At 43.0% G+C, this 26,009-nt stretch overlaps 1 protein-coding gene across 3 annotated transcripts in view; it reads left to right on the top strand.

Annotated features, from left to right (window-relative positions):
• Window positions 1-26,009, top strand: part of GRIP2 (glutamate receptor interacting protein 2) — a 267,829-nt gene that overhangs the window by 130,799 nt on the left and 111,021 nt on the right. Inside the window, exon 1 of one of the 3 annotated variants that reach the window (XM_068201966.1) lies at window positions 12,999-13,068. The exons of the other annotated variants lie outside the window; for them this stretch is intronic. Within the exon in view, the coding sequence (XP_068058067.1) occupies window positions 13,014-13,068 (55 nt within the window). The 5' untranslated portion in view covers window positions 12,999-13,013. Of the gene's footprint in view, window positions 1-12,998; window positions 13,069-26,009 lie in introns of those variants that run through there. 3 annotated transcript variants of the gene reach the window in all.

Genomic DNA, 26,009 nt, shown 5'->3' with positions numbered 1-26,009 from the left:
AGCTGGGGAGATCCCATCCCCTCCCTGCAGCCTTGAGACCAAATGAATAAAGTGAACAAGGTTTTGAAGATCCTTAAGAAGTCATCGAGGAGAAGGAAGAGATGGAGAGAGGAGCTGAGGGTGGAGGAGGAAGGGGACAGCCAGGAACTCTGTGACCCAGGTGGTTTGTGCCATCTGCACCTCTGTACTGCTGGTAAGGAAACAGGAACGTTCCTGCTCACCTTGGGACAATGTGCCTGTCTGATATCCATTGCTTATGTGTGACAGGAGAGCTTCCTACAGCCAGACAGTGCTGTTCTGCTCTTTGTGAAAAATATTGGTGGGAGAAGTGGTAAAGGCAGGGAACTGAAGCTCCTGGGTTTCCTTTTATAAACCTTCCCTTGCTTGCGTGGGTGGCATTTTGCACATTTGTGAAGTGGGGAGAGAAGGGAATATTCTTTCTGGAAGAATGGTGCTCATGTAAACGTAGGGTGAATGTGTAGCTCATTCAGAATTTTGTTTGATATATGTGGTTGCATCTTAGATATTTAAGCCTGAATGTTTATTCTGTATATTTGTGCAACAGAAAAGCAATGGGAAATAGATGAATTTAGGTTGCTGTTTTTCTGAGGGATGTTTTTATCTGCCAAAGTTGGTCTGGACCCAGGTCCATTATATCCACCCTTGCCTTCCAAGCAAATGATGCATTGGCTGTAATACTATTGAAAATGATTCTGTGTTTAGTCTGTCTATAAAACAGCAAAACAAAAGATGCCAGGAATGTGAAAAGGGGTCATTTAGGGCATTCACTGACATGTCCCCAGTACGTTTGAACTTTCTGCTGGGGGCTGTGACCCAGCAGAGGAAAATGTGTGGGTCTGTGCACTTGGCCATCAGGCTCAGCTTCCTTCCTTTTGCATTGCCAGTGTCCAAGGGATATGAAGCCCTTATGAAACCACACTTAGGATGAAGCCATGCTCAGCTTCAATGTAGGTCAGTGCTCTTGCTACTGTCACATTTGGTAGTTTGTTTGCAATAGTATTGTTGTAGCTTTTGTGCATTTTACAGACTCGCTCTTTTTCTTTCTCACGCACCCGATTCTGTTGAGCTGCTTTTCTGACCCTGTCCTGGAGTATCTGATGGCCCTGTTCTTGCAGGACCTTGGGTAATTTCATTTACAGCTGGAGACCTGGGGCACAGAGATGTTACTGGACTTGCCCAGGTTTACACAGACTGGGGCAGGGGTGGCTGAGCTTGAGACCTGGAAAGTGTCATGATGAGCAGCACTGGTGACTGTCCTGCTCTTGGCTTCCGCTTCCAGTTGCCCAGACTTTCACCTCTCTTACCTCCTTGGGTAGTTCAAGAGTGTGATTGTTTCTGCCACCATTTTTTTCCACTGAAATATAGTAAAATAATTTTGCTTAAAGTTTTTGTTATATTTCTTACCTTATCTTTAGTAAGAAACTGCTCAACAGATGAGAAAGGAAATTAAAACCTGAACGTATTCAGGTATCAGATGTGAGGAGGCAGCAGAAAACATTAACCAGTTTTGACAGTTTGACAGTTATTTTTATTGGTAACCCTGTGTCTATTTTATTTCATGTTTTTAATAGGAAGTTGTCACTGAGAAGGTTCACCCTCAGCCCTGAGCTTCTCATGCTGGGAATGTGGTCTCATCATGGCTGAGTTTTATATTCAGTCCAATTCCTTCTTACCATCTCATCTAGTGCACTCCAAGATGTCGACTTGAGAGATGGAATGCTTTTATTTTTTTATTTATTTGGTATCTCTTTTAAAAGAATGACACAGATAATAATAATAATGATAAAAGGAATGACACAGATCTCTTGAACCTGTAGTTAATGCCAGTCTGTGTGGGCAATAGTAGTTAGACAGCCCGAGTCCATCTCAGCTGGGTGTACACTGGGGACTTCTCCCCCTAAGCCATGGATCCAGGCTGCTTAGCAGGGAAAGGAGAAGAACTGGGCTTCTTGACCCAAAACATCACAAACTCGCGTGATGAATTGTCTGGAGAGTCTGTTCCTCTCTGTTGATTGTAAGGGAAGCAAAACTGAAGGCTAAGATTTCACTTGTGGGCTGACTTTTATATGGCTTGTAGGGGTTTTGGGACATGAATGTGTGACTGTCTAAGAACCTTTTGGCTTTATTGCCTGGATATGCTTTAGGTGAAGGATTCCCTCTTTCACAGTCTCTGCTACTCTGCAACAATTTGTAAGCCTGAGGCTTTTAAAAAGTTCAACTGATGTTTTTTTTTTCCCCTAAATGCAAGATAGGTAGTGGGTTAATGCACTTCTGCCATCCAGGCAACAGTGATCGAAATGGATTGACAGAAAAAAAGAGAAAAGTATCAGTTAAGGCAAATGGGGAGAAAAATACTGCATTCCTGCAGTTGGGTTCTGTGCTGGCAGTTATTCCAGCCAGTTATATCTCTACAATAAAATGTAAATGAATGCAATCATTTCTTTTGGAGCCTGGAGGCCTAGTGGTATGAAAAGATAAGCGAGCATTTTCCATTGTTTATTTGGTGGGGGTGGCTCTTCTGTGTCTGCTACTGGCTCTCTGATACCTTGGCAGCATCTAAATGTTGCCTTTATTATTAAAAACACATATTTGGGAGTCTAATATCTGAAACGGATTAGAGTGGTGTTTACAGAAGCGCCAGCCGGCCCCCACTCCCTGCAGGCTCTCAGCATTCGTGCTCCTTCTGCAGGAGCAGTGCGCAGCAGTGGGAATGCCAGCAGCTGGCTGAGGACTGGGAAAAGCAGAGGCAGGAGGCAGGGAGTGATGGGTCTGTAATGTGTGTGGTTGTCGCTGGTCAGAGGGATGAGCAGGAGGGACTCGGAGTCTCCAGTGAGCTGCTTCTCTGGGGGTTGAGGAGGGGGAACAAAGGGAGGGTGGAGAACAGTAGGACATGACAGTGGCATTGGGATAATCTCTGATCCTATTTGGGCATATTTAATTGGCCTGTCACTTTTTCACATCTCATGCATTTTCATAAGGATTCTTCTTTGCCTCTTGTTTTATGTTCTCGTAGCTCCTTGGATTTCCCTGCGGACAGTCTCTGGATTTCTTTTGTGTCCCCCCCTTTCCCATTGCAATGCAGCACTGAGTTGCTTGGATTTGTGGTGTCTAAGCAGAAAGACAGATTCAGCAAAGGAGCTGTTTGGGAAAGTCTCATGCTATTCTCAACAAAGAGAGAAATTTGGTATGGGAGGGGTGATTGTCAGTGACCTAAACACGTGTGCCATCTATCACAGCTCTTTTTGCACTCTTCTAAGGCTCTGAATATAAACCTACATCCCAGTCATGTGTAGTGTTAAGGGGAACTAGTTTTCTTCTCCTTCTGGTCCCTCTGAAAGCTAAGCTACATTTATTATGATTTTTCACCCAGTACTGGCTACCTTTAAAATACAGAGCTGCTGAACTTCTGGGTTATATAGATTAATTCAAATGTATGTTGCTCAGCCTTTCAGATCATCTCTGTTATACTCCTACCCTTTCATTCCTAAGTGATGCCAGACCTAGTTGCTTCATCCTCCCACAAGAAATCCCCCAGGCATGTGATTAAAACCAAGCCATCCATGTAAAGTCACTGGCCGAGCTTGCCAGAATTGCTAGTGTATTTCTTGTGGCTTGGAAGTTCACAAGTACTGGGGCTTGGAGGGACGTGAGGAGCCACACAGTGGCAGCCCTGGCAGGCAAAGGAGATCAGAAGCTGCAGTGATCTCTGATGGGCTGTTCTCAGAGCTGGTCTTGTCCTACCTGATCCCTGGGGTGAAGACAAGCATCTTCAGAGAGGTGCCTTTCAGAGTGGTTCCCCTTCAGAATGGGGCTGCACCAACAAGAGAGTCCAAAACTGCATGGCCAGGCTGTCCAAAGGGTTCGTGTGCTTTAGGAAATCAAGGGGCAAAACTCATGAGAAGGGTATCCCAGACCCTCAGCAGGGGACAAGATGGGAAGAGCTGCAGGTGGTGGTGGAGGCCAGGAATGGGTATCTCCTGCTTTGGAAGAGACCCTGTACCAAATGTCTGCGGAAGTGCAGCTGCCATAAAATCCTGTGTCCAATCAGCAAGGTGGTTTTCACAAGGCTTTTATGCATTTTGTGATGGCAGCTTGGTTTGTGGCAATTTTTTGTCCTGCTGGGTTGTCTTCTCTGTTTATATCTTGTGGGTCTCGTTGTACAACAGTAAATCATTGCAAAGCTGATAGTTTAGTTTCCAGCCATAAGTTCAAATGCTGGAAAAAGAGATTTGTGTATTCCTATGCCTCTGTTCTTCAAATGTGGCTGTTCATAGAGCTCTGCATGCCCCTAGATGTGAGGATGATGTTTGGTAAAAGCAGTGGTAACTTAAATAATGTGAGGAACCTCTAAATAAATTTTTATATGGGATTGCAAGAGGTGAAGTGATTTGGACAAGACTCCACACCAGGGAAGGTAGAGAAACAGGAAAGGGAAAGTGATCCTTTTGGCAGAGCATTGGCACAAGGCTGGGTCTGTGTGTGCTGCACTATTTGGTCAAGGTTGTGGTCTGGGGGTGGTGCTGGAGCACTGCAAGCAGCAGTCAAGCAGCTGAGGTAAACCTCTGAAGGTCCTGGCACAGCACTGAGAGCTGGCACCAAGTGTTCTGCTAGTGAGGGCAGCATTGTTGCTGGTAGAATGGGGAAAACCTGGAGTGGGAATTAATGTGTGGCTCTGAAGGAGTCAGGGTTAATAGCATTGAGGCTGGGATGTTTGTAGATAAAGGCAAAGGATCTCAAGGAAGCCACTGGCTGAAGACCCTAATAATTCTCTCTCCTCCAGTGCCCTGCAGTGGTGAGTGAACTGTAAATGAAGCAGTTATTAGCAGCTCTGCTCACATCACAAGATATAAACTGGTCTATTGAGCAAGAAAGAGTTGCCCTTTTTTAACCTTTCAAAGTGATTTCCCTTATTGGGACCAGCAGAAAGAGAAAGCTGTGCCTCCTGACTGGAGTCAGGTGCCCTTTCAAAGCCCCAGCAGCCCTGATCTTCCTCTTTGCTAAGGGTCTTATGGAGCTGCATTATTTATATTTCCTCTGGGCACCCCACTTGCACGTCCTGCCGTGCCCAAGGAAAGGGAATTGCTGGCATTCACTGGAGATTCAGAGGTCACTAAAAGCTCACAAGTGGTTATGGTCTCTCTTAACTTGTAGCAAAGATAATTGTACAGAGAAAGCTTTTGATCAAACAGATTCAGTCTATTGTAGCCAAAGAGAAATTTTGCTGAGAAAATATTCTGTTTCAACATTTTCAGCAATTAAGCCCTTCTATTCGGACTGTTTGGTGCTAGAAATTAATTAGTTGATAATATTCTCTTTAGAATGAAGACAAATGTTTTTATGTCTTTGCTGAAGGCTAATATTTGCAAAAAGAAAAGGAAAAGTATATGAGTTCCTTAAATCTCTTTAATCTTGTTCTGATAAATATACTTTCTTACTGTTAAGTGTTCTTTGAATTTCTGTGTGCCTCTTCCTCACATTTTATATAATGCCAAGGGCTAGAGAGGGGGTAAATAAGAGCTGCAGGTTGCAGCTTTCAGAGGACTGGAGTGATCAGATTCAATCCAGTCCTTCCATCTTGGGATCAACTGTAATAAACACCAAGGAAATGAGTGAAATTGTTTGATGAGACAGACCTTTTTCTTGTTCAAGAGCAAGTACATGAATGCTCAAATGATTGGAGGTGGCATCCACACCTTAATTGCTTATAAAGTAGTTGCAGAAGCTGTGTAGTTCAGTCCTTTTTGCAGCCAGATCTCAAATCTGTCTGTGGTTGAGACAAGCACAGGTGAGCCTGGAGGCCAACAGCTGGAATTTCTAGGGAAGCAGAGACACATACAGAATTAGCTTCTCAAAATGCTCTGCAGCACTTGCTTTGACAGGTTTTCTGCAGTTGAAAAACAAAAATAAATAGGCAAAGCCAGGCAGCAAAAGAGTTTTAGAAAAAAAACCAGACACCATCTTTCCTCTGATTCATCTGAAATCCCACCTGTAGGATGCCTCAACACTGACTTTGGAGCAAAGTGTTTTCACCTTATTCACCTGATGGTGGGACCAAGCCATTAATAAGGAAATGCAAATAGAGAGTGAAAGTTTCAGTCTCCCTGACTGTAAAATGCAGCTTTGACATTGTTTTTAGACATCAAGATAAAATATAAGGTATAGACTGAAACACAGCATTTGTGAAGGGCTGAGTTTGGCATTGCTGATTAGTGAAATAAATTTGGCAATTCTGGGATAAAGGAAATGTAGGCTATTGGAGTAGGAAAATACTTCAGAAATGGGGATAATAAATTAAGTCTCAAGACAGTAGACATAGGAAATGGAGTTCCTAAAGTCTCCCTTGGATGACAAAAATAAATATCTCACTTTAGCAGGAAGTATGAAATTGCTGGTAAGTGCTTTTCAAAATATCAGCTGTTGGCCAGATTCAATCCATTATTAATTATGCCATCATGGTGATAATTGTTACAATTTAGACACTTCCCAAACAAATCTCTAGTAAATTAACAGTGCAGTCAGTTCTTGGAAAAGTGAGCATTGGGTCACCTCTGTGATGGTGCAGCTCTGGGTCTGATAACCACAGGGGCTAGTAAATCTACACCTACTATCAAATGGGGTGAGAAATCCAAGCCTTGTGTGAATAATGATGAATATTCAGATGGCTATATGGATTTACTCAGGGCTGGGCTCAGTTACCTACTCTGCTGTTGGCTTCCAGTCTAGTGGCTAGGCCACTATTGGGCAAATTTTCTGCCAGAGTAAATGGGTACAGCTGTTTTGCAGATGAAATAATAATGCCAGTTATGTGTGGCAGTGGATTTGGTCATGAAATTTGATGGTGGACAAGGATAATTCAGCTTGATGTCCTGAGAAAACACAGGCCAAATCCTTCAGCCATGTATCCCTGGCAACCTGGACAAGACCAAGGCAAACCTGGTTGGTTTGCTGGTAGGCAGACATCTGGTTTTGATTTAAGGAAACCAGAATACAGATAGTGTGCTGTTGCTTCATTAATTTGTTCTTGTGAGTAAAACACCTTTATTGGTATTATTTTGGAAAAGCCATGTGTCTGTAACAGTTTAAAATAGAGATAATTGTACTTCTCTTGGCCCATTCTTTCTTTACCTCTTCTACTTAAACCCTACTCAGTGACAGGGAGTGTGATATGGGAACATCTGGACACTGTAGGCAAAATGAACCCTCAGATGAGGTTTCTACAAGGAAACATAATATCGGTGCAGTGTGTTTAATGAGAATTTTCAAATTCAATTTCATGAGTCCTTAAGACCTAAAACAGAATAACATTCTGTTATTGATTAATAATTGTTTAACTTGAAGCTTCCAATATGTTGCTTAAAAAACAAAGTAGTTTTTTTACTGGGTGCTAAATATTTGTAACAGTAAGTCTACCGGCACAAACATGCTATTTTAAAAGGTACATAGACATCCTAGCATGAGCAGTACTGATTCTGCACGGTTATTTAAATTTTCCCTATATAAAATGTCTAAAATGAGGCTGTTTTAATTTCAAAGCCAAGCTGCAGGTTGCAGTGACTGCAGCTTTCCTACCATAATTTCTGGGGCTGATGGTGCTCTGTAAGTGACAGATTTGTGTGTTATCTTTAACTGTGTTCACAGTAAAGGACTGCAGCTGGCACTTAAACTGGGGCACAAGAACCTGCTTAAAAGGGAGATGTCTTCTGGCTTTCAGCTTTCTAGCTCGTCTGGGCTGTTCCTGCCTAATTGCTTCATTAGCACGGCAACAATGTAAAATAGAGTGAGAAGACTGTTGGGAGTACATGCATGAAGGCAGAGCATGACCCCTGTCTAGGCAGGCATCTGCAGTCAGCCTCTGCAGGAGCCTTTCATTCTCCCAAGTCAATTGGCAGTCGGAGCAAGTGGCAGCGCAGCACACAGAGATAAGACTATTTTAATTTCTTGCTTCAGGAGACTCAGCTGCCTCCTTGGAAAGACTGATGTCTTGTCCATAGATTCACAGACTGAACAAACATTCTGTGTCATTTAATTATTAAAGGATAGCTTCAGCATTTCCTGGCAAAATAAACTGTGGTCTTAGGATGAATCCTGGCAAAAGTGTTTCACCTGCAGGACAACTCCTCTTACTGTGGGCAATAGGCAGTACCACTTTGGTCACTACTCTTTGGGATAATACAGCTCTGCTAACCCCATTTCCAAATGTCAGCTGATAAAATAGTCATACTAGGAAGAGATGTCTACAAGTAATACTGACATGCCTTAAGCTGGAATTTCAAGAAAGGAACATAGAAGTGAATGCTTAAAGTAGTTGCCTTCTTAGCTCTGCGACATAATCCAAATGCCATTCACCCACTTGAATTGCAGAAAAGTGCCCAAAAGATCCTGTGTGTTCAGCCTTCCTGCTCATATGGGGTGTGACTTAGGGAGAGGAAAAATAGGAATACATTGTCAGCACGTATGGTGGTTACACACGGCTGCATTCCTGGTCTCAGCAAACACAATGGTGAGAACTAGGAATTTCTCCGAAGACCCTCTTGCTGGTTTCTTGCAGCTGGTGGGAGAAGTTCTAATTCAGGGGAAATAATTGCATGTAGCTGAAAACTAAATGTGGCATTTCTTATGAAGTGTCCTTTTGGTGAGGTTTAAGAAGTTGCACAGGATGTTAAGAGTGTGTGTCAGAAAAGGTGGCCCTGGATGCAGAAAATAAGAACTTTAAAAGTATCAAGAGTGAGGGTTAATGACTGAATCATGTTTGCCTTTTTTGCTGATCACAGTTTGTGACAGACTGTCACCTGCATAAGTTATTGTCAGGGTAATTAAACGTTATAGTGCCACATGACACATCCCAACCCACATTTTACTCTGTTGGAGGCTGTGGCATTGCACAGGGAAAGCTGTAGCCATGCTAATTAGAATCAGGCAAGGTACTTGTAAAGCATAATTTAGACCATTTCCTTTTGGGAATTGTCTACTAATGAGTGTGGTTCCACTGAAATTATTCATTGTTCACACTGTCACAGGATCATTTATTAAGGATAATCAGTTAAAGCAGTACAGGTGTCAGTGTGGGTAGAACATCTTCTTCCAAATGTCTTTTATTGACAGTGTCAATATATGAGGAGAAAGCACTTCAGTTTGGCTTTGTTGAGCTGCCAGTTTGACCCCCCAGCCCGAACTAACAGCATTTGTTAGCAGCATATTTGATTTAACACACTCCAAGAGGCAATAAACTTGGAGCCTGGAGGAGGGGAGAGTCCCTTCTGGCTACTCTAATGCTGCTCTGCTTTCCACAGCGGATGTGGGTGTTTCTGTGGGAATTCATATGCCAGGAAGGGGGACTTCATTGCCAACAGATAGCAGCCAATGAGTCCGGGGGACACCTGAATTTTATAGATCAGCTCATCCTGCCTTTGGTTCAAGGCTTACTTTATTGGATTTGTTGTTTCAGCATTGATCCCGCTTGCTTATCTAAGGCAGACTTTTTGTCTCCAAATGCTTTAATGCCACAGTTGGTCAATGTTATTTTCTTCTGTGGCTCTCAAAGAGCTCTCAGGCTCTTGGGGGGTTCTGTTGTCCATTAATTACAATAGATTATCATAATATTCACTATGGCATGAATGTTTTTGAGAGATACCTTCAGATTGTAGTTGGCCCATCTGTTTGACATATTTTTGCAGGGCAGTAATCCCACATAATCTAGATGCCCATATATACTCATACGCTATTTACAGAGAAAAACTATCTGTGTTGAACTGTATTTTGCTTTCTTTCTTAATGGAAGGTGTACACTGGTTAGCCACTTTAATGTGGTCTGATCTATGGAGATGATAAAAAGACTGTTAGTCCACTATCTGGAAATACCTGGTTTTATTTTTTGCAGACAACGTGCAAATACCAAAAGAAAATAAGAAAAGAAAAGGCTGCCTTTCCATATAAATCTGCATTTTTCTCCCCAGAGCTTGTTTTATGGGTCTGCCCACTGACAGTACTGATAGTCATTGAAGCACATAAAAAGTAATGTGGGAACATCCTTTAAAATAGTGAAGAGAAGATGAAAATAATCAGAACAAATTCACAAAGGCAGTATTATCAGTATTTGTAACATTAATACTTTCAGCCATAACCGCACCTGTTAGTAAGGAAATATTGCCTTCTGAAATGCTTTTTAGTACAGTGTGTAATTTTCAGGATATGTATTAGACACACAGGATTTTGCTTTATTATTCCCAAGGAAGAAAACAAACTGTATGGCAACTTCAAGGGAAAAATGAACTAATTTAATGTGAGCTCTACTTGGAATAGTTTCTGCTCCTATAATTTTGTTCTGATACATATTTTTAAGTGTTTACTTGAATAGAAGGCTGTTTCTTTCCCTTGCTACTTCTCCTCCGGTTGCTGTTATAGAAAAAGTGTGTTCATTGTCAGACAGATAAACGTAGCAGTACATACATATAATCTGAATACTGTATATTCATTAATCACACTGTGTTTTGCTTTATTTTTTCTGAAACTTGGTGTATATTTTCATTATCATCTTGCATTGTTTGCAACGGATTCTATGGCTTGGCAGGGCCACCTCAAGTACTAGACATGATAAATGGTAATAGATTTCCCATTATACAAATGCTTTTTTATCCTCTTAGTTTAATTGCTGCATTTCTCACTACTTCTATTGTGCACTCTTGATGACCAGTGTCCCCACAGTCATTTCCTGAGCTGAAATGAGGATTAGAATTATATATGGGAGAGCAGAAAACACATTTGTTTCAGTATCAAAGAGAAACAGCTGTGTTTTGTTTTTAACTGGGATTTCCTCTAAGGTAAAACCAATTGTCTTGGGACATTCAGGCAATTCCCCTGGCTAGAGAAGTTCTCTGAGACTCTTGGAGGAGGGTAAATTGGATCTTAATATTCAGGTATAAATCAGAATATGCTTAAATTTTAATGATGAACCTAGAGAGAGAATGAAATGGCATGGTTCCTCTAGCCTTATTTGTAGACTGGTACTACAGCATCATGGAAGCAAGGAAGCTGTGGTGCAAAATGGTATTTTGGTTGGAGAAAGAATGTAAGATCCTCTGCTACAGCTCCAGTGAAATTAATTGGAGATGCCTGTGCTCAGTAGAGGGAAGAGAAGAAAAAGCAGCCTGAACAGAGCATGCAACTGTGCATGGTGGGAGTCAGCTCTGTGCTGGGAGTCAGCTCTCAGGCTGTCTCAGAAATTGAACATTGGGGGTCTAATCGGCCCCCAAGTGCTCAGGCTTTTCATCTTCTGTACAAGGCTTTAAATACATAATTTACATCTAAATTTATCTATAGTTAACACACACGTACACGCTTGTCAGTGCTTTCAACTCTATATAATTTTAAAGAAAACAAGATGGAGAAAAGAAGAAAATCTATTGTGTTGTTACATCAAGATTGACCTCGAAAGCACTGAGGTTTTATTGAGTTTTGAGGGTCTATAATGGGAATTCCTGAATTTGGAATTCGGTATTACTCTCTGGGGATTGTCATTTGTGTGTGCTGCTAATGCTTCTACACATTCCGAGCAGCTCTCCATAGCCCTTTCCCTGCTGGAAAGCTTTCTGGGTCAGTCTGTGTTGTTTTCCTTTGGTTCCAAACTTATACCTCTGAGTCTGAATTTGCAAAACTGTTCATGTGTCCTTCTAGCCTGAAAAGTGAGAAGGTAACTCTGGTGACTAAGTGCAAAAACTCAGTGGCAGAGGATTGCTGAGATCAGGCACTGGAGGTGAATTATTCTGTGTCATGTCTCTAAGGAGACTCCTCGAAAGCCACAGTGTGTTGTTTCCACAGACCAATGGCTGCAGGCAGTGAATTGCAATCTCCAAAGTCATCTGTGGGATCAGCAGAAATGTTGGCTAGAGATAAACTCCCAGATGTCCATCTATTGAGGACAGCCTTTACCCCTCAGGTATTGATTTAGTAATGAAGCTTTCTTGTACAGATCCAGAGTTTCCCTATGTGTTCCTGGAAGGCACCTCTGAGCTCCGCTGGGACCGTGGTAAGAAAGAGTTTAGAACCGCTACTGCTGTAGTCGGAGTTCCCATAGAGAGAGGGAAGAATATTTTGCTTATTCAGCTGCTGAGAGAGGCCCAACTCAGCAGAAAAGGTCAACTAAAGTGCTACTCCCAGTGTGATTTGGTCTGAAATTCAGATGAAAGGGAGTACTAACGTATTGGTCAGGCAGAGTCCTCAGCGGGTGCTGTTCTCCCAGCAGAGTGTGAGGATGAGCAGTGTTGGGCAAGAAAGTGAGTGAGACTTGTGTGCCATCATGAACCCTCTCAAAAGTCTTTCCACAAAAAAAACAGTGTGAAGTTTGTTTGGGATATTGATGTTCTACATGTAGTTTGTGGGATGGTGGCTTTCCTCTTAGGTCTGCCTGATGTTGTCAGTGGTTTCTACAGACACAAAAAGCTCTTTTGCAGACAAGTTTCTTTAGCAGGACTTGCCCCGCTGAGGCTGTTACCAGAACAGTCCCATTGTAATTGTGCTGGTGCTGGGTTTCTGCTGAACTGCTCCCATAAAATTGAGGGCTTTTATCTCCTTTGCTCTGGTAATCTCTGGATTAGTTTTCTGGTGAAGTGCAAGCATGCACTCGTGTGTGCTAAGGAATAATCTTACTTTGCAAATTAATATGTTAATGTAGTGCCAGATTCCCAGCCTTTAACAGTGGGAGACCAGTGATAGGTTTAAAACATCAATGTGTGATTTTATTCATCTGGACGAGATAACAAAACAGCCCTGCACTGAAAAGTACCGAAAAGGGTCCGTGCCCCCTCTAGCTCAGTCTCTGTCATTCTCCCCCCAAAGCCCCTTCCCTCTCACTCCCTGTTCCACAGCCAGGAGCCCGGCTCTGTTTCACAGTAATCATACTTTAATTTCGAGCCGGCAGCCCCTCCAGAGCCAGGCAGAGGTGCGGAGGGAGCAGCGGCACAGAGCCATGTGAGCGCAGCGCTGGAGGCTGCAGGAAGATGTTCGCTGTCTCGCTCAAGTGCCGGCTCGGGGTGGTGAGACGGAGGAGCAAAGGTATGGTCAGAGCGGAGCAGCTCGCTCCTGCCTGGGAGCGACTTGGAGGGCATTCGCTTGAGCATTCGCTTTTCCTTAGCTGGGCAAGAGGAAAAAAAGCTACTTGGTCTGTGATTGATTTTCACCCTCTGTGCATTGGCAGGCGGGAGTAGGATTATTTTAATTTCTTGCATGTCCTATATTTTTCAGATGGTGGATTTTTTTTTTTTTTCGTTGACTCTCTGGATTTTTTCTCTATTCATCTGCCATGGTTATTACTGCAGTAAAGTAGATTTAGGTGTGCCTCAGAGTCTCACAAGGTTTCCCTTCTCCCGTGTGGGAGCTGTTAGTTTGCAGGGAGAAGCACTTGGGTGTTGGACTCTACCAGACTGTTAGGAAGTCATGGTGCCTGTCCCTCCCTACACTCCTTTCAGAAGAGGAGTGGGTTGAAAGGATGAGAAGCCTGGCAGGATAATGGGGAGAAATTCAACTTTGTAAAGGTTTGAGGAACACTAATATTTCATTTCAGAGCAAGTTAATCTGAGACGGGACAGTTTCTGTACTCACCATCCTGCAGATTGCATGCGATCAGAGGTGAAGAAGTTTTGTTGTGCTGGACTGTGATCCCAGGGTCCCTCGGCCCCAGTTCCGCTGTGCGAGCGTTCGGGGGTCTCTGCTCTCCTGGCTCACGGGTGAGCTGCAGCCAGGGCTCAGTCCCGCTGCTGCTGCCTTTGATTTCTGGGAGGTTTGCATTTTAATGGAGCCTGAAGCAGATCTCACTGCTTGGAGCTTGTCTCCCCTGTGCAAGCCCTTCCAGCCAGCGGCACTCCTGCAGCAGATCAAAGCCCTTTGCTGTTAAGGAAGATGACCTGCATTTTTATAGGGGGCCTCTAAAGCAAAACAGCTTTTAGGGGCTCAGTGTAACTCGGATGCTATTGATTCCAAATGAATGCATAAACTGAGCTTTTAGTCTCAATTAAGGGGAGAGACACTTACATGCTGATGCAAGGATTTCTGTGCTGAAACACAGAAACTCTGTCAGGACCAGCAGGTAGAAAACTTTGGTAGCAAAGAGAAAGGCCTGAACACAATGCACAAGTTTCTGATGTGGACTGGACCTTAAGTCTAGGGTGCAATTCCTATGTGTGACTTGCCTAAAGTAAAAAAGTATTTACTCAGATCAAGGTTGCAATTCTATGGGATGGATGTCGATCGGGAGCAGGAGCCTGAGGGCTGCTTCACTTGACATTGGTCACTGGGGTGCTAAGAGAGTACGAGGGTTGTGATTGCCCCACTGTGCTCCTTCCTCCTGTGTGTGCACAGGCAGTGAGATGCTCTCCTGCACTCTTTGCTGCACACAAGGGCATGTTCACCCCGGGGTTACAGTCCTGCTGTGGCAGTCTTGGAGCTAAACTTATTTCAGATGTATGAATTTATTTTTGGCATCTCTTGCCTTTGACAGTTTATCCTCATGCTTCTTCGTTTCTTTGCCTCCATAGTTTGGAGGCTTCATGGGCTTCTCTGCACTGGAAGGAGTTTCATGTTTGCAATAAGACACGTTGGCACAGGCAGGATTTCCACCTTCTAGAGTAATGCCTGGAAATGCTTGAATCAAACACAGCCCTGGGTCCCTTTTAATTGGCAGATGCCAGGAGAAAGTCTGGTGCCTTATTAGTTTTTACAGTTCTTTTTCCCTGGCATGCTTTTTTGCTACATATCCTTAAGGAATTGGCAGTAGTGTTGGAACATGATGGATTTTTCTTCTACAATTTTCCAGGAAAGTAAGGAACACAGGGCAGAATAAGTGCATTTGTGTCTGCAAAACACTGAATATGCAGCCTGAGATTGTAATGAAGGTAAAAAAAAAAAGAGTTATCCCTGTACTACCTGATAAAGTTTTAGTGGCTTTAGTTGAAATATTTAGAATTGACTTAGATCACCTGCTTTTCTTAGTGACAGATTTAAATGAGAGAATTGCTAATCCAATGCTAAACTGTACTGCTTTGATCAAGGATTAAATTGAGCTGGAAGTGACTTTTGGGACTTGAGCTTTGAAATGATCAGCCAGAGAGAGACATGTTACTCGTCTTCAGCACTTTGGGACAGATGATGTTTAAGGAACATACCCAAAAGAATGATCAAAAATAAATATTGCCTGGGCACTTTGGTACCAGAATGAGCCCATCATGGGCAGCAACCAAGGACAGGACCTGCCATGAATTATGTTCGTGAGTAATGAAACTCTGCTGCATTTCACATTTTCACATGTTGCATCCTATGAGATGGTCAGGCCATTATTTGGCACTAAAAATTCCCACCACCTTTTGAGGAGAGACAGGAAGAAATGGCAAAGGGGATGTGTGAAAGAGAGCGGCAGATACCCCAGCCCAGGTATCTGTCTGTCCTCCTGTCCAGGCCTTTATGTGACCCAGTGTCCCAAACACTCTGCCTGGCTCTGCAGGTGGATGCTTGCTGAGGGGTTACTCCTCTGCTAAAGCCGATTTTAATTAATTGTAATGTTAGGTGTTCAAATCTCAGCTATGGTGGCTGCTGTTAGTTTTGTGTAGTTTTAGCTTTAAACATCCTCATAGAAATAAGAATTGATCTCCATGTACTAATTGCTCCTCTCTGCTTCAAAACAGACCCCTTCCCCCAACTTTCTGCCTTCTCTGCTATTCTCTTTTCCATCCCTCAAACTTTGCCTGCTCCTCCCCAGCTAATCCCCTCACTTCGGGGAGAAATCCTTGCTGTCAGTCCTCTTGGATTCCTGCTTTCCTTCTCTCGCTGAGCCCTTGAGCTTTTCCTGGCATGAGGAACATTCACAGTTAATCCACCAGGCATTCATCCGGTTGGCTGGGGCTGGCAGCACTTCCCTGCCCACAGCTCTCAGCTGTCTTTGGCCAAAATCAGCTCATGCAGCTGCTGGGCTCCTCAGTCTGCTTCAAGGATTCTTGGTCCTCTGCAGAAGGTGCTACTGAAGACCCCAAGGAAAATACAGTCCCTGTCTAACACAATAATTTAACCTTCCTCAGTATTAGTGTATTTTTCAGTTGGAAAAGCAAAATGATTTCTGTCTGGTCATGCTTGTCATTCAGCTGAGCTCAAAAGGGACTCTTTGGGGAGGGTTGGTTGGTGGTTGCCTGCCCTGCTAGCCCCCAGTTACTGCAGCAAATCAACTGTATTTTATAAATAAATAAACAGAAGCAGTGAAGAGCCTAAATAATTAATCACATACATGTGTTGGACTGAAAAGTAGCAAATGAGGCAATTCAAAGCTGTCCTCACTGTTTCCCCTGCTTTCCAAAGCCTGCAGCCCAAGGGGATGCTCTGCAAAGAGCTGGTGAGACCAGCAGCTGCCTGAACAAACAGTAGCACACTCCAAGGGGTCTGGACCCCACTGCCATGGCAGAAAAGCTTGGTTACTTCGTTTGAGACATTCAAGTTTAAAACATGTTTAATTTTGTCCACTCTAGTTTCTCCTACTGTGTGGTGTGAATGATGTAATGAAAGTAATTTTGCTGGTTTTTTTGTCAAAACCTGTCATCTGGAACATGACAGGCATCACCTCCTGCAAAGGGAAATACATGTTCTGCTTTCCATTTACATACCTCAGTGTTTCTCAGCCTTTTAAGCTTCACTGAGTCATGTTTACTATGTTATGTTTTGGACTAGATGCTTTCTCTTGCATTTTGTTCTTCCTCTTCTGTGTTTGACTGGGAACTGAGAAAACAAATAAACAAAGAAAAAAAACACCCTGAAACTCCCAGGAATAAAATAGAAGAATATGATCTGAAAAACTGTCATATAGAGTGAAATTTTCAATTAAAAAAAACTTTTAGAACACCAGCTTTTACAGTGAGACCCAGACTTTCAGTGATACCACATTTAGGCATATAGGCATTGTTGTCCCTTAGATGGAAATTCCTGCATCCTGTTTGGTGTAGGAAGATGTTTGGTTTTATTTCCATGTTTTTATTGAGAGCAGCATCATGAGAATCAATCCCACAAACTGGGAACATGCTCTTGTGCCACTTCACCTTGTTTGCTGTACAGCAGTATCACATAAAGCATCCTGGCTGTGTTTCATGGCAGGGAGTGTTGCTGCAATTGTGTTTCTGTCACAAAAAGATTTGCTCACTGCAGAAAAACAAGAAAGGTTTTGGGTCTCTACTTGGCAAAGGAAAAAAAAAAGAAAAAAAAAGAGCAAGCAGGTAAGCTGCTTCCATCCTGTGGTGTGGTGCCAAGTCCAGAGCACCACACAGCGACTTGAGACAGTGAAAAGTCCAGTGGAGCTTCTACTCCTGGAGGAGAGAAACCATTGGTATTCCTATATTTATCCTCCAGGCCCAGAGGAGCCAGCAAAACACAGCAGATGGGCAACCAACACACAGAGAAACCGGACTCATCCCCAAAATGAAGCTGTGGTGCAGAGGCTGAGCCCATGGTGAGGCCAAGTGCAGTGTTGTGGCCCTTGCTTGGCCACCTTTCCTTTAGGGTGATCACTGCTTGCTAGGATCTATCCTCACTTGCCTTTTTCAAAGCAGAAGGCATCTTGGGAGGTGCTGCTGTGAATATTTATGGAGCTGTTCCTGCTGCAGCAATGAAAACCAGGCAGTGGTGAACACAGGGAACTCCCTCAGCCCAAATCACTGAGCTGGCAGTGGCTGAGATTCCTTTTCTGTCAGCATGGTTACGCTTCAGTCCTTTCCTTATCTCATCAGTAACTCATGATTGGGCATGTTTTATTTATGTCTCCAAATGAAGGCTATTTTTCAGCCTGATGCTCTAGCATCCCAGGTGACTGTCACTGGCTCTGAGCACTGTGTAGTTCCTTCAGCCCCAGCTCATCCCTCATCTTCCTCCAGGCTCCAGTAGCAGAGAGGATATTGATCTCTTAGGGGGGTAATTGAATGAAAAAAGCCCCTAGCAGCCCAGAGGCAGATGATGAATCCTTGCAGGAAAGCCAGTGTGCAAAACAGTGTGTTTGAGGGGGCATTAACCCTTCCTGCTGGAAAGGTACGGCATGTTTTAGAATCCTGTGTGCAAATCCTGCCCAGATCCCACCTGTTGGAACAGGAATGAAAGACAGCCCTGCCTTGCTGTGGATATATTACACAAGAGCAGTTGCATGGGCCCTTTGCTGTGCTGCGTGGGGAGTCCCAGGCTCTTTCTGGAGTGGTTTGGAAAATCTGGGCTTTGATTTAGACCCTGCAAAATCACAAGGGGTGAAATCCTTGTGCTCCTTGTGTGTATCTATTGATTCTTTCTGTTTTGCATATAAATATGTGGGGGTTTTGGGGGTGTTCTCAAAGCTAAAACAGAGGCTAGGGACTCTATCCCATACCTTCTCTTTATGTTACTGTGATTAACAATTTGTTGTGCAGGTGGTTTTACTGGGCATTTGTTTTCTCTGTGACAACTACTCCAGCTGTCTCCCTTGAGAAAAGTCCAGGATGGCAAGAGCAGGTGCCTATTTATTGATCAAGGCTCATTTATGTGGATGGATTTGCCCACTGGCTGCAGGGCATCACCCATCACCCTCTGTCCCATGTATCCCCTGGCACAAGGACATGTCACAGGGAAGTGTGCTGGTTTGCATCTCTGGCTTGCAAGCACAGACAGGCATTTTTGGAGAACAAAGAATAATTTCCTTAACCCAGATGACATTTAATCTGCTTTGTCATAGAGAGGAAAACTGGGCCTTGAGTTTGGAAAGCTGTAGAAGGTCCACGAGGTCACCACTGGCCTATCTGCAGAGTGTGTGAGTGAAGGAAATGCAAATGTGATTTGAGAGTTGCCATTTAACTGTTTTATAAACAAAACCCAGTTCACTGAAGTTGTAAGATGTAGTGAGTTCAGAGTTAATGGAAACAAGATTTAAAAATATGATTTCAGAATTACCATCTTGCTGCTTACAAGGTGTGTCTGAAGTTTCTTTTTTTGCATTGTGTATGTGTCACCAGAGAGGGTTGGATGTTAAAACCATGGATGTAAAGGAAGTTGTTTTCCCTGTTTGTCACTGAGCTACTTTCCTCTTGACTCCATTCCTTACATACAGCTATGGGACATTTTTGTCACAGTCTTCTTAGTCACTGAATAATACAAAGCAGCTTGGCAGGCAGCATTTAAAACAGGTGAGGAAATGCCTTGATTTCCTATTCCCCTGCACCTGTACAACTTTTTATCCATGGCATTTCTTCCCTCGTGTACAGGCGTCTGACTTCGCATACTCAAGGGGATGTGACAAATCACAATTCTTCATTTATTTTGGAGCTGACAGGGAATCTGCAGTGGGTCTATCTGGAGGCCAATCTGCTCCTGTGCCTCAGGGCCATGTCAAGGAGATTGTATTAGAAGCTCTGTTCTCTCAGTGTGGCAGTAAGTACTTTCCTTTTAATTTAAAAATCCACCTAAATTTGACAGAATTGAAAGTCGAAAATCACCCCATGGGTACCCTCAGTAAATTCTCTGTAATGCTTTCCTTCCTTCTCAAAATCTTAAAATTCAAGCTCCTACCAGGCTGATCTGTACCTCCAGTGTGACATTGGGAGCAAGCCAAAATTATAACCCTGTACCAGTATAAATGAATCTTTTTCTTAAACCTCTTTCTTCTGTAATCACCTACAAAAAGATATCCTTTAAAAGTGCTAGAAGGGCAGGAACTGCCTGTTACTAATATGGGATATTTTATGTATTTGCTGGTAGATCTAAGCTTTTGTCCTGGTTTAGGGCAAATTTGGGAAGAAAGTTCCAAAAGGGTTCCTCTAGAAAGCAGCTTCTCTCCCGACTGGTTCAGGAAGAGATTTCCTTGGAGAAAAGTGGATAAAACTGCTTATTTAACAAGCAAAGTAGTCACAAGCATAAAAAAATGAATAATATGCAACAATAAAACCTCTCGCTGTTCTGAAGAGATGGCGAATTCAGAAATTGCTTGTCATGGGGTGCAGCTCGGCTCGCTCAGTCCCTAATCAGTCACTTATCTAGAAATGCTGTAAATGCCCTGGTGGGCCAGAGGTGTGAGCCCCCAGTGTTCTTCTGTGTGTTCAGTCCAGAGCAGGTTTGAAAAGTTCCAAGAAAAAGAAAAGACACAATCCAGGGAACTTTCTGCCTTAGCTAGCTAAAAATTAACTAAAAAGCAAAGGAGAGCTCTCTCCTGCTGTCCGTGCTGCAGACAACACAGTCTGAGAAACACAGAGAGAGAAAGCTGAAGCTTCCTCAGACATTCCACCGCTTCTGCTTCTCCCCCTTTCCACTCTCAGATCTGGTTTTAAAGGTGCAAAACTTATTTCTGGCCTAAACAGATGAATGGGGATACAATTCAGCATCATAAAGTCACCTGAGGACAGCTTTCTATCCTGTCTGAGTGTATAAATACCTGGTAAGGAAGTAGGTTTTTATTTCATACTTAGAAGGAATTATTTTGAACAGTAATGGAGAAAAATGAAATTAATTTATTAACTAGCAAAATGTTTTAACAATGCATTCCAGAGGAGTAAGAGGACAAAAATAATATGATGTGAAGTTTCAGCATTCTGGCTCTGGTGGAGTCCTGAGATGATAACAAGGCCATGTATTGGCAAGGTAAAAGGTCTGTATTTTAATTTTGTTTATTTGTAGTCTGGCCAGAGAAGATGTTTCTTTGAGTTACAGATAGAAACAACAGATACAAACCAAACAACACCGACTTTTGCTGTAGGCTGAAATTACGGTAATTTTTCAATTGCTTTCAACAAATCTGGTGGCCACCAGCTGTTCTCTTAATGCAACTGTTAGCTAATAACAAGAAGTGCTTCCCCAGCTTTCTATTCCCTCCTGGATACACTGTGCTGGCTCATTTGGCTGAGTTAAAAGGAGTGATCTGTCTCGTTGCAGAATATGTTGGAAGGGGGTCTGAACAGGATTCCTCTATTCACTTTTGCTCTGTTGCATGAGCTAGTTACACCTCACTGTACTCAGGGCAAAGAAAATAGCACTGTGTGCCTCCTCCTAGGGTCTAAGTCCTTGGAAAAAAAAATCCATTGCTTTCTATTAATATGGATCTATAAAAGCTTTTCTCTGAATGTGCTGTGTTGTGCATTTGAGGCTCACTGGGTCTGACATGCTGGAGTTAGGGTTGTGTCCTTGCCCAGGCTGGCAGCCTAGTGCTGAACTCTTCTCCTCTTCTTGGTTTCACTCAGCTCCTGAGGGTTATTGTAACCTAGTTTTTTTGTGAGTGATTTCCTTTCCCCTCTGTTCCAATTGCTCTTTTTGCTTTACGGAATACAGCCAGATTAATCATACAAAGCCATGGAAATCAACAGCAGTGTGTAATTCAGGGCTTGATAACTGACTGTGGGGAGGGCACAAGGGAAGGGTTTTGCTCTTTACAAAATCGTCACATGGTATATAAATTCTCAAGATGTATGTCTGTGTTTCCTTTTTTACAATATATTTTGGGAAACACAAACCAAAAGGAAACTAATTGCCTTTTAAAATAAATGGTCGGTCTTTGCAACCTATATGCCCCTTCTCATCTGAGTGCATTGGAGTGTGGCAGAACAGTCATGAGATAATGTTTTCTCCTCATACACACTCTTTTATCCAGTGAGAAAACAGGCCTGAGCAGAAAATGAATGCTTTGGGCATTTGTCCAGAATCCTGCAGTGGGTTGTTCATGCTGTTGCTGTGTCTGTGCTGCTTGGAGAGATCAGCATGCATTGCACTGGGGCCAAATGCCAATTAGAGAATAAAAGTGATTACAAACCAACAGTTGCTGAGGTATTTTTGTGTGAACATAATTTTCACAAGGTACCTCTGATAAAATATGAAGTTAGCAGAGACTCGGTGCTGTCTATGAGAAGATGTAGCCTTTTCTCAGCTGGCATGTAACCAAGAAATATCTGCCTTTTTCACTTCAAGGCTTTGCACATTACTCTTGGGGTTTCCCCCCTCCCCTCTCTGCTTGCTTATATTTTGTTTTGCTTAAAATACATTTGCATATCTTTACAAGTTTTGGGAAATTAGGAATGTAGCTGATACCTCTGGCAGAGAGGAAGGCAGAGTCTTTCCACCTAATTCCTTCCCAGCACTATTGCAACCATATAAGTGGTCTAAGAAATGAAGGTAGTTAGGAGTTTTTTAATAAAAAGGGAGAGTCAGAACTCAGAGATGCATGAGATCTGCAGAGTTTTGATGTACCTGCCATTAGAAACTCCTTTGAGAGTCCAGGATGAGCTTTATAACCACAGTCTGAATACAAAGAAAGAGACATTTTCATGAGAAATAGGTAATGACTGGGTAGTCAGGATATTCACGTGAGCAGAGAGATCCCAGCTCAGATCCCTGATGTGCCTGATTTAGATCTGCAGTTGGAATTGACATCTCAGGTTATTTTAGGTTATCAACTATGGCATGTACAGCTTCCGCATCATCATAGAAACAACAAACAAAGTTCTGGTTTTGCAAGACAAAAAAATACTTCCCTATTTGGATTCACTGCCAGTGCAAGAAGAAAAGCATAGATATATGAATTCAATAACACAGGTCTCTCTTCCTGAAATAATTCTTCCTCTGCTTTTAAGTGAGGGCTCCAAGGGTAAGCACTGTTTTTTCCAATATCTGTTCAGTAATCCCACTGGAAAATAAAATAATGTCCAGTTAGTTTACTTTACCAGCTACTCTTGCCATATATTAACAATACCTGTGTCTTAAATCCCAGAGGTTTTGGCAAGGTCTTTCTTTGACAAAAATCATCCTTGACTAGTAAAGCAGGAAGAAATAACTCCTTTTTGTTTCTATGATATGTAGCTGAATGGTCATAAAGATGAGACGTTTTCAGAAAGCAAGGAATTTAAGTAGTAAAAATATGCTGTCTGTGTCACACCTGTAAAGCAAATGTTGCTTCCCTGAGCAGCTCATTTCTTATGCATTTTCTTTCTTTGAATCTGTTGTCATGTTTTCTGATGAACTCCCTTCCTGCCCTGGAAAGAGCTATTGCTTACAGTTTTGTCTTCAAGCAATAAGCATAATAATAGATAATTAAAATGACTCAAGAAATTCAGGCACTAGAGCACTCACATACATTCCTTTATACATTCCTTTCTGGGAAGAAAACAGGAAGAAATATAGAGAGTGGATAAAACAGACTGATTTGAACAACAAAAAGCAATTCTAGCATCCCTCCCTGGGAAATTAAAATTATTGTGCAGTTTCTGATATTTTTTTTTTTTGGAAAATGGTCAAGAATTGAGCTCTTGTTGAGCAAGTTCAGGCTTTGCCTGTCTGTCTGTGCTATAATGTGGCACAGTGGAGCAGGCTGATTTCAGGTTGCCAGTAGCACAGGAGATATGCTGATGGTTAAAGCCTCACTGGCAGGTGCACCCTGATTTTGGGAACCTCAGGGAGTGAAGTAAACCCTGCACAAGCCCTGACTCTTCATCACATCCATATTAATGGATAATAGTGGTTAATACAAATGGATTAACTGCATGTTGGGCTCATGCTCCCAGTCCACGGGGCACACCCAGTGAGCAAACAAGAGCTGGGTCCTGTTCCTACTCCTAGGCATCAGGTGAAGTTCAACCCAAGGACAGGAGGATATCATCAGCCTTTAAATGCCATCAAGGCTGAAGACCTCCAGAGATGGCCTTGTGTCACAGAAGGAAGTTTGTTCATGCATGTCCTGCTCATACATGGGTCAGAGCCTGGGTATCTTCTGTGTTCTTCCTTGGGGACCCATTTCAGGCCTGTGCTGTCTCCCCACCACTGCCCCAGGGAATGGGATTTAGAGCTGGAGTGCCTGGAGGGAGCAGTGGGTTGTTGTGTTGGGACCAGTGGCACAATCTCCATTGCTCACTTCACCCCATGGTCTTGGGACGCTGGGGCTTCCAGCACTGGCTTGCCAGAACTCTGCCACACCCAGAGCATTTTCCCAAAAACCCTTTATCTGCTCCTTTTAATGTGGCTTGGGCTATCATGATATTTTCTTTTTCCAACAGTTGCACCACTTTTTTTTTTCTCCTGCACATAAGCATCAAATGCTGTTTGCTGAATATTTCACTTGTTCTTATTTGGGCTGAAGGTTTCTGTTACCACTGGCCCTTAGGGGACCAATTTAGCTGCACTGAACCAGTTTTGGTGTTCAATTCCTTCTTTTCAAAGAGCTGCATTTACACATCAGTTGAACCCTTCGTATGCTGGCATCTTCCACACTTCCAGCTCAATGAATGTTTAAAAAAGATATGTCTATCCCCACACACAGATATGCCTCTGCATTCAAAATGCTGGGGGGACATGAAAGTCCTGCTGAGAAGCGGGGGAGATTTTGATGTAAATGATGACCCGCAAGGGACACAACCTCATTCCAGCTGAGTGAGGTTTTATGCACAGAAATGCAAAATATTCAGCCCATGTATCATTAAAGTGTTGCTGCAAAGCCTCCCCATCCAGTGAGTGCCTCAGTAAATACTGAATTGCTGACCAAGTCTCAATTCTCTGCCCCCACCTGTGCTATGAGATTGGCCTTTATAACTGCAAACACATCCTGTTGTTTGTGGGGCTCTTGTCTCTGGAAATCTTGACCCTGCTGGTGTCTTGTGGGCATACCTTGATGGGCAAGCTTACAAAATTCACTCTGTTCTCTTCCAGTCCGAGTAAGAGATGCAGGCAGAGGAATTAATTCCATAGTCTTTAGTGTTTTTCAGATAAAATACACAGAATTAAAGTTCTTTTGGAGCCCATAGGTTTATATTTGGATATTGGAAATGCACCATTTGAGCATATTGTTTTAGATTATGACTTTGCTTAATTTAATCAGAGTTGTGATATTGATATCGTGGTGGAGGAGAGAAGGTTTTGTGTTTTATTACAGGAAATTTTCAGAAGCATCATTCTGACATCAGCACATGGGTCTTTTCATGAGGCTGGTGCCCTGCCCTCACACAGAAGCTGTAGAAAAGCCCATCACACTGTCTTATTGAATTGTCTTCCCACTCCCAGCTGCCTAGGAATCAGCCTATTCAGATTTTACAGAATAAAGATATTAGAGCCAAAACAAGCTCCCGTAGAGGATCCCTGAAGGTGGTGTGCATGTGTGCTGCACTGAGTGTGTGAATACCCCTAAGTTCTATATATTCCTTTTGGACCATTAACAGGACCCTTATTTCCTGTCAGATTGTAGCATCTGAGTGATGGATTGCAGAACCCTGCCTATTGCCTGCCTAGTAGTTTAATTTCTCAAAGCCCTTTTGGAAGTCATGGTGCTGTTTAAGTAGAATATATAATTATTTAGAGTTTGTTTTGCTGTAGCTGTTGGCACAATGGAATCTGCATGGTCTTTCACCCTACTTGGCACAACCCTTTCTCACTGTAGGATGGAGAAAGCCTGATGCAAGGGACTGTGATGCAAATGTTATTTCCTAAGATCTCCATCACAAGCTGCAGTAACAGAGGTGTGTGCTGGGTCTGGTGTGATGGGCTGGGAAGGAAAGTGATTTAATGCTGGTACTGTCTAAATTGTGTTTTACTAGTTGTGTCCTAGTATTAGTAGTATATGACAGCCCTGTAGTCTGCACAGGGATATTCTGTGTGCAGGGCAATACACAATTTCAGTGATTCTGTGATCTGTCCTCAGTATGGCTGACTAGACAGAGCATCCAAGAGAGGCTTTTCCGTGTATTTCCCTTCCTGTCTCGTGTTATCCCTGACAGTTCTGGATGCTGCTGCTCAGTTCTGCACTGTTAGACTCTGCTATTTAGGAATGGCACTGAAGCAGCATTATGTTTGCTTTTCCTATTTGAAATGTATATCCCCCCTTTCCTTAAAGCTACAGAGGGAGTGGGGTGGCACGTGCAGAAGGCCTCTGCAATGACCACCCAAAGCCTGGGACACTTTTCTCTCTCAGGACAGCCCCCTTTAAAACATGCTCCGAACTGGCTCCTTGGGTGGCCAAGGTGTCAAGGTGATCCCCAGCAGAAGCCCAAAGG

The sequence above is a fragment of the Anomalospiza imberbis genome, chromosome 11, assembly GCF_031753505.1.
Source record: "Anomalospiza imberbis isolate Cuckoo-Finch-1a 21T00152 chromosome 11, ASM3175350v1, whole genome shotgun sequence".
Classification (NCBI taxonomy): Eukaryota; Metazoa; Chordata; class Aves; order Passeriformes; family Viduidae; genus Anomalospiza; species Anomalospiza imberbis.
Note: the sequence above shows the minus strand (reverse complement) of the source record. Positions and strands in the feature narration are given on the sequence as shown.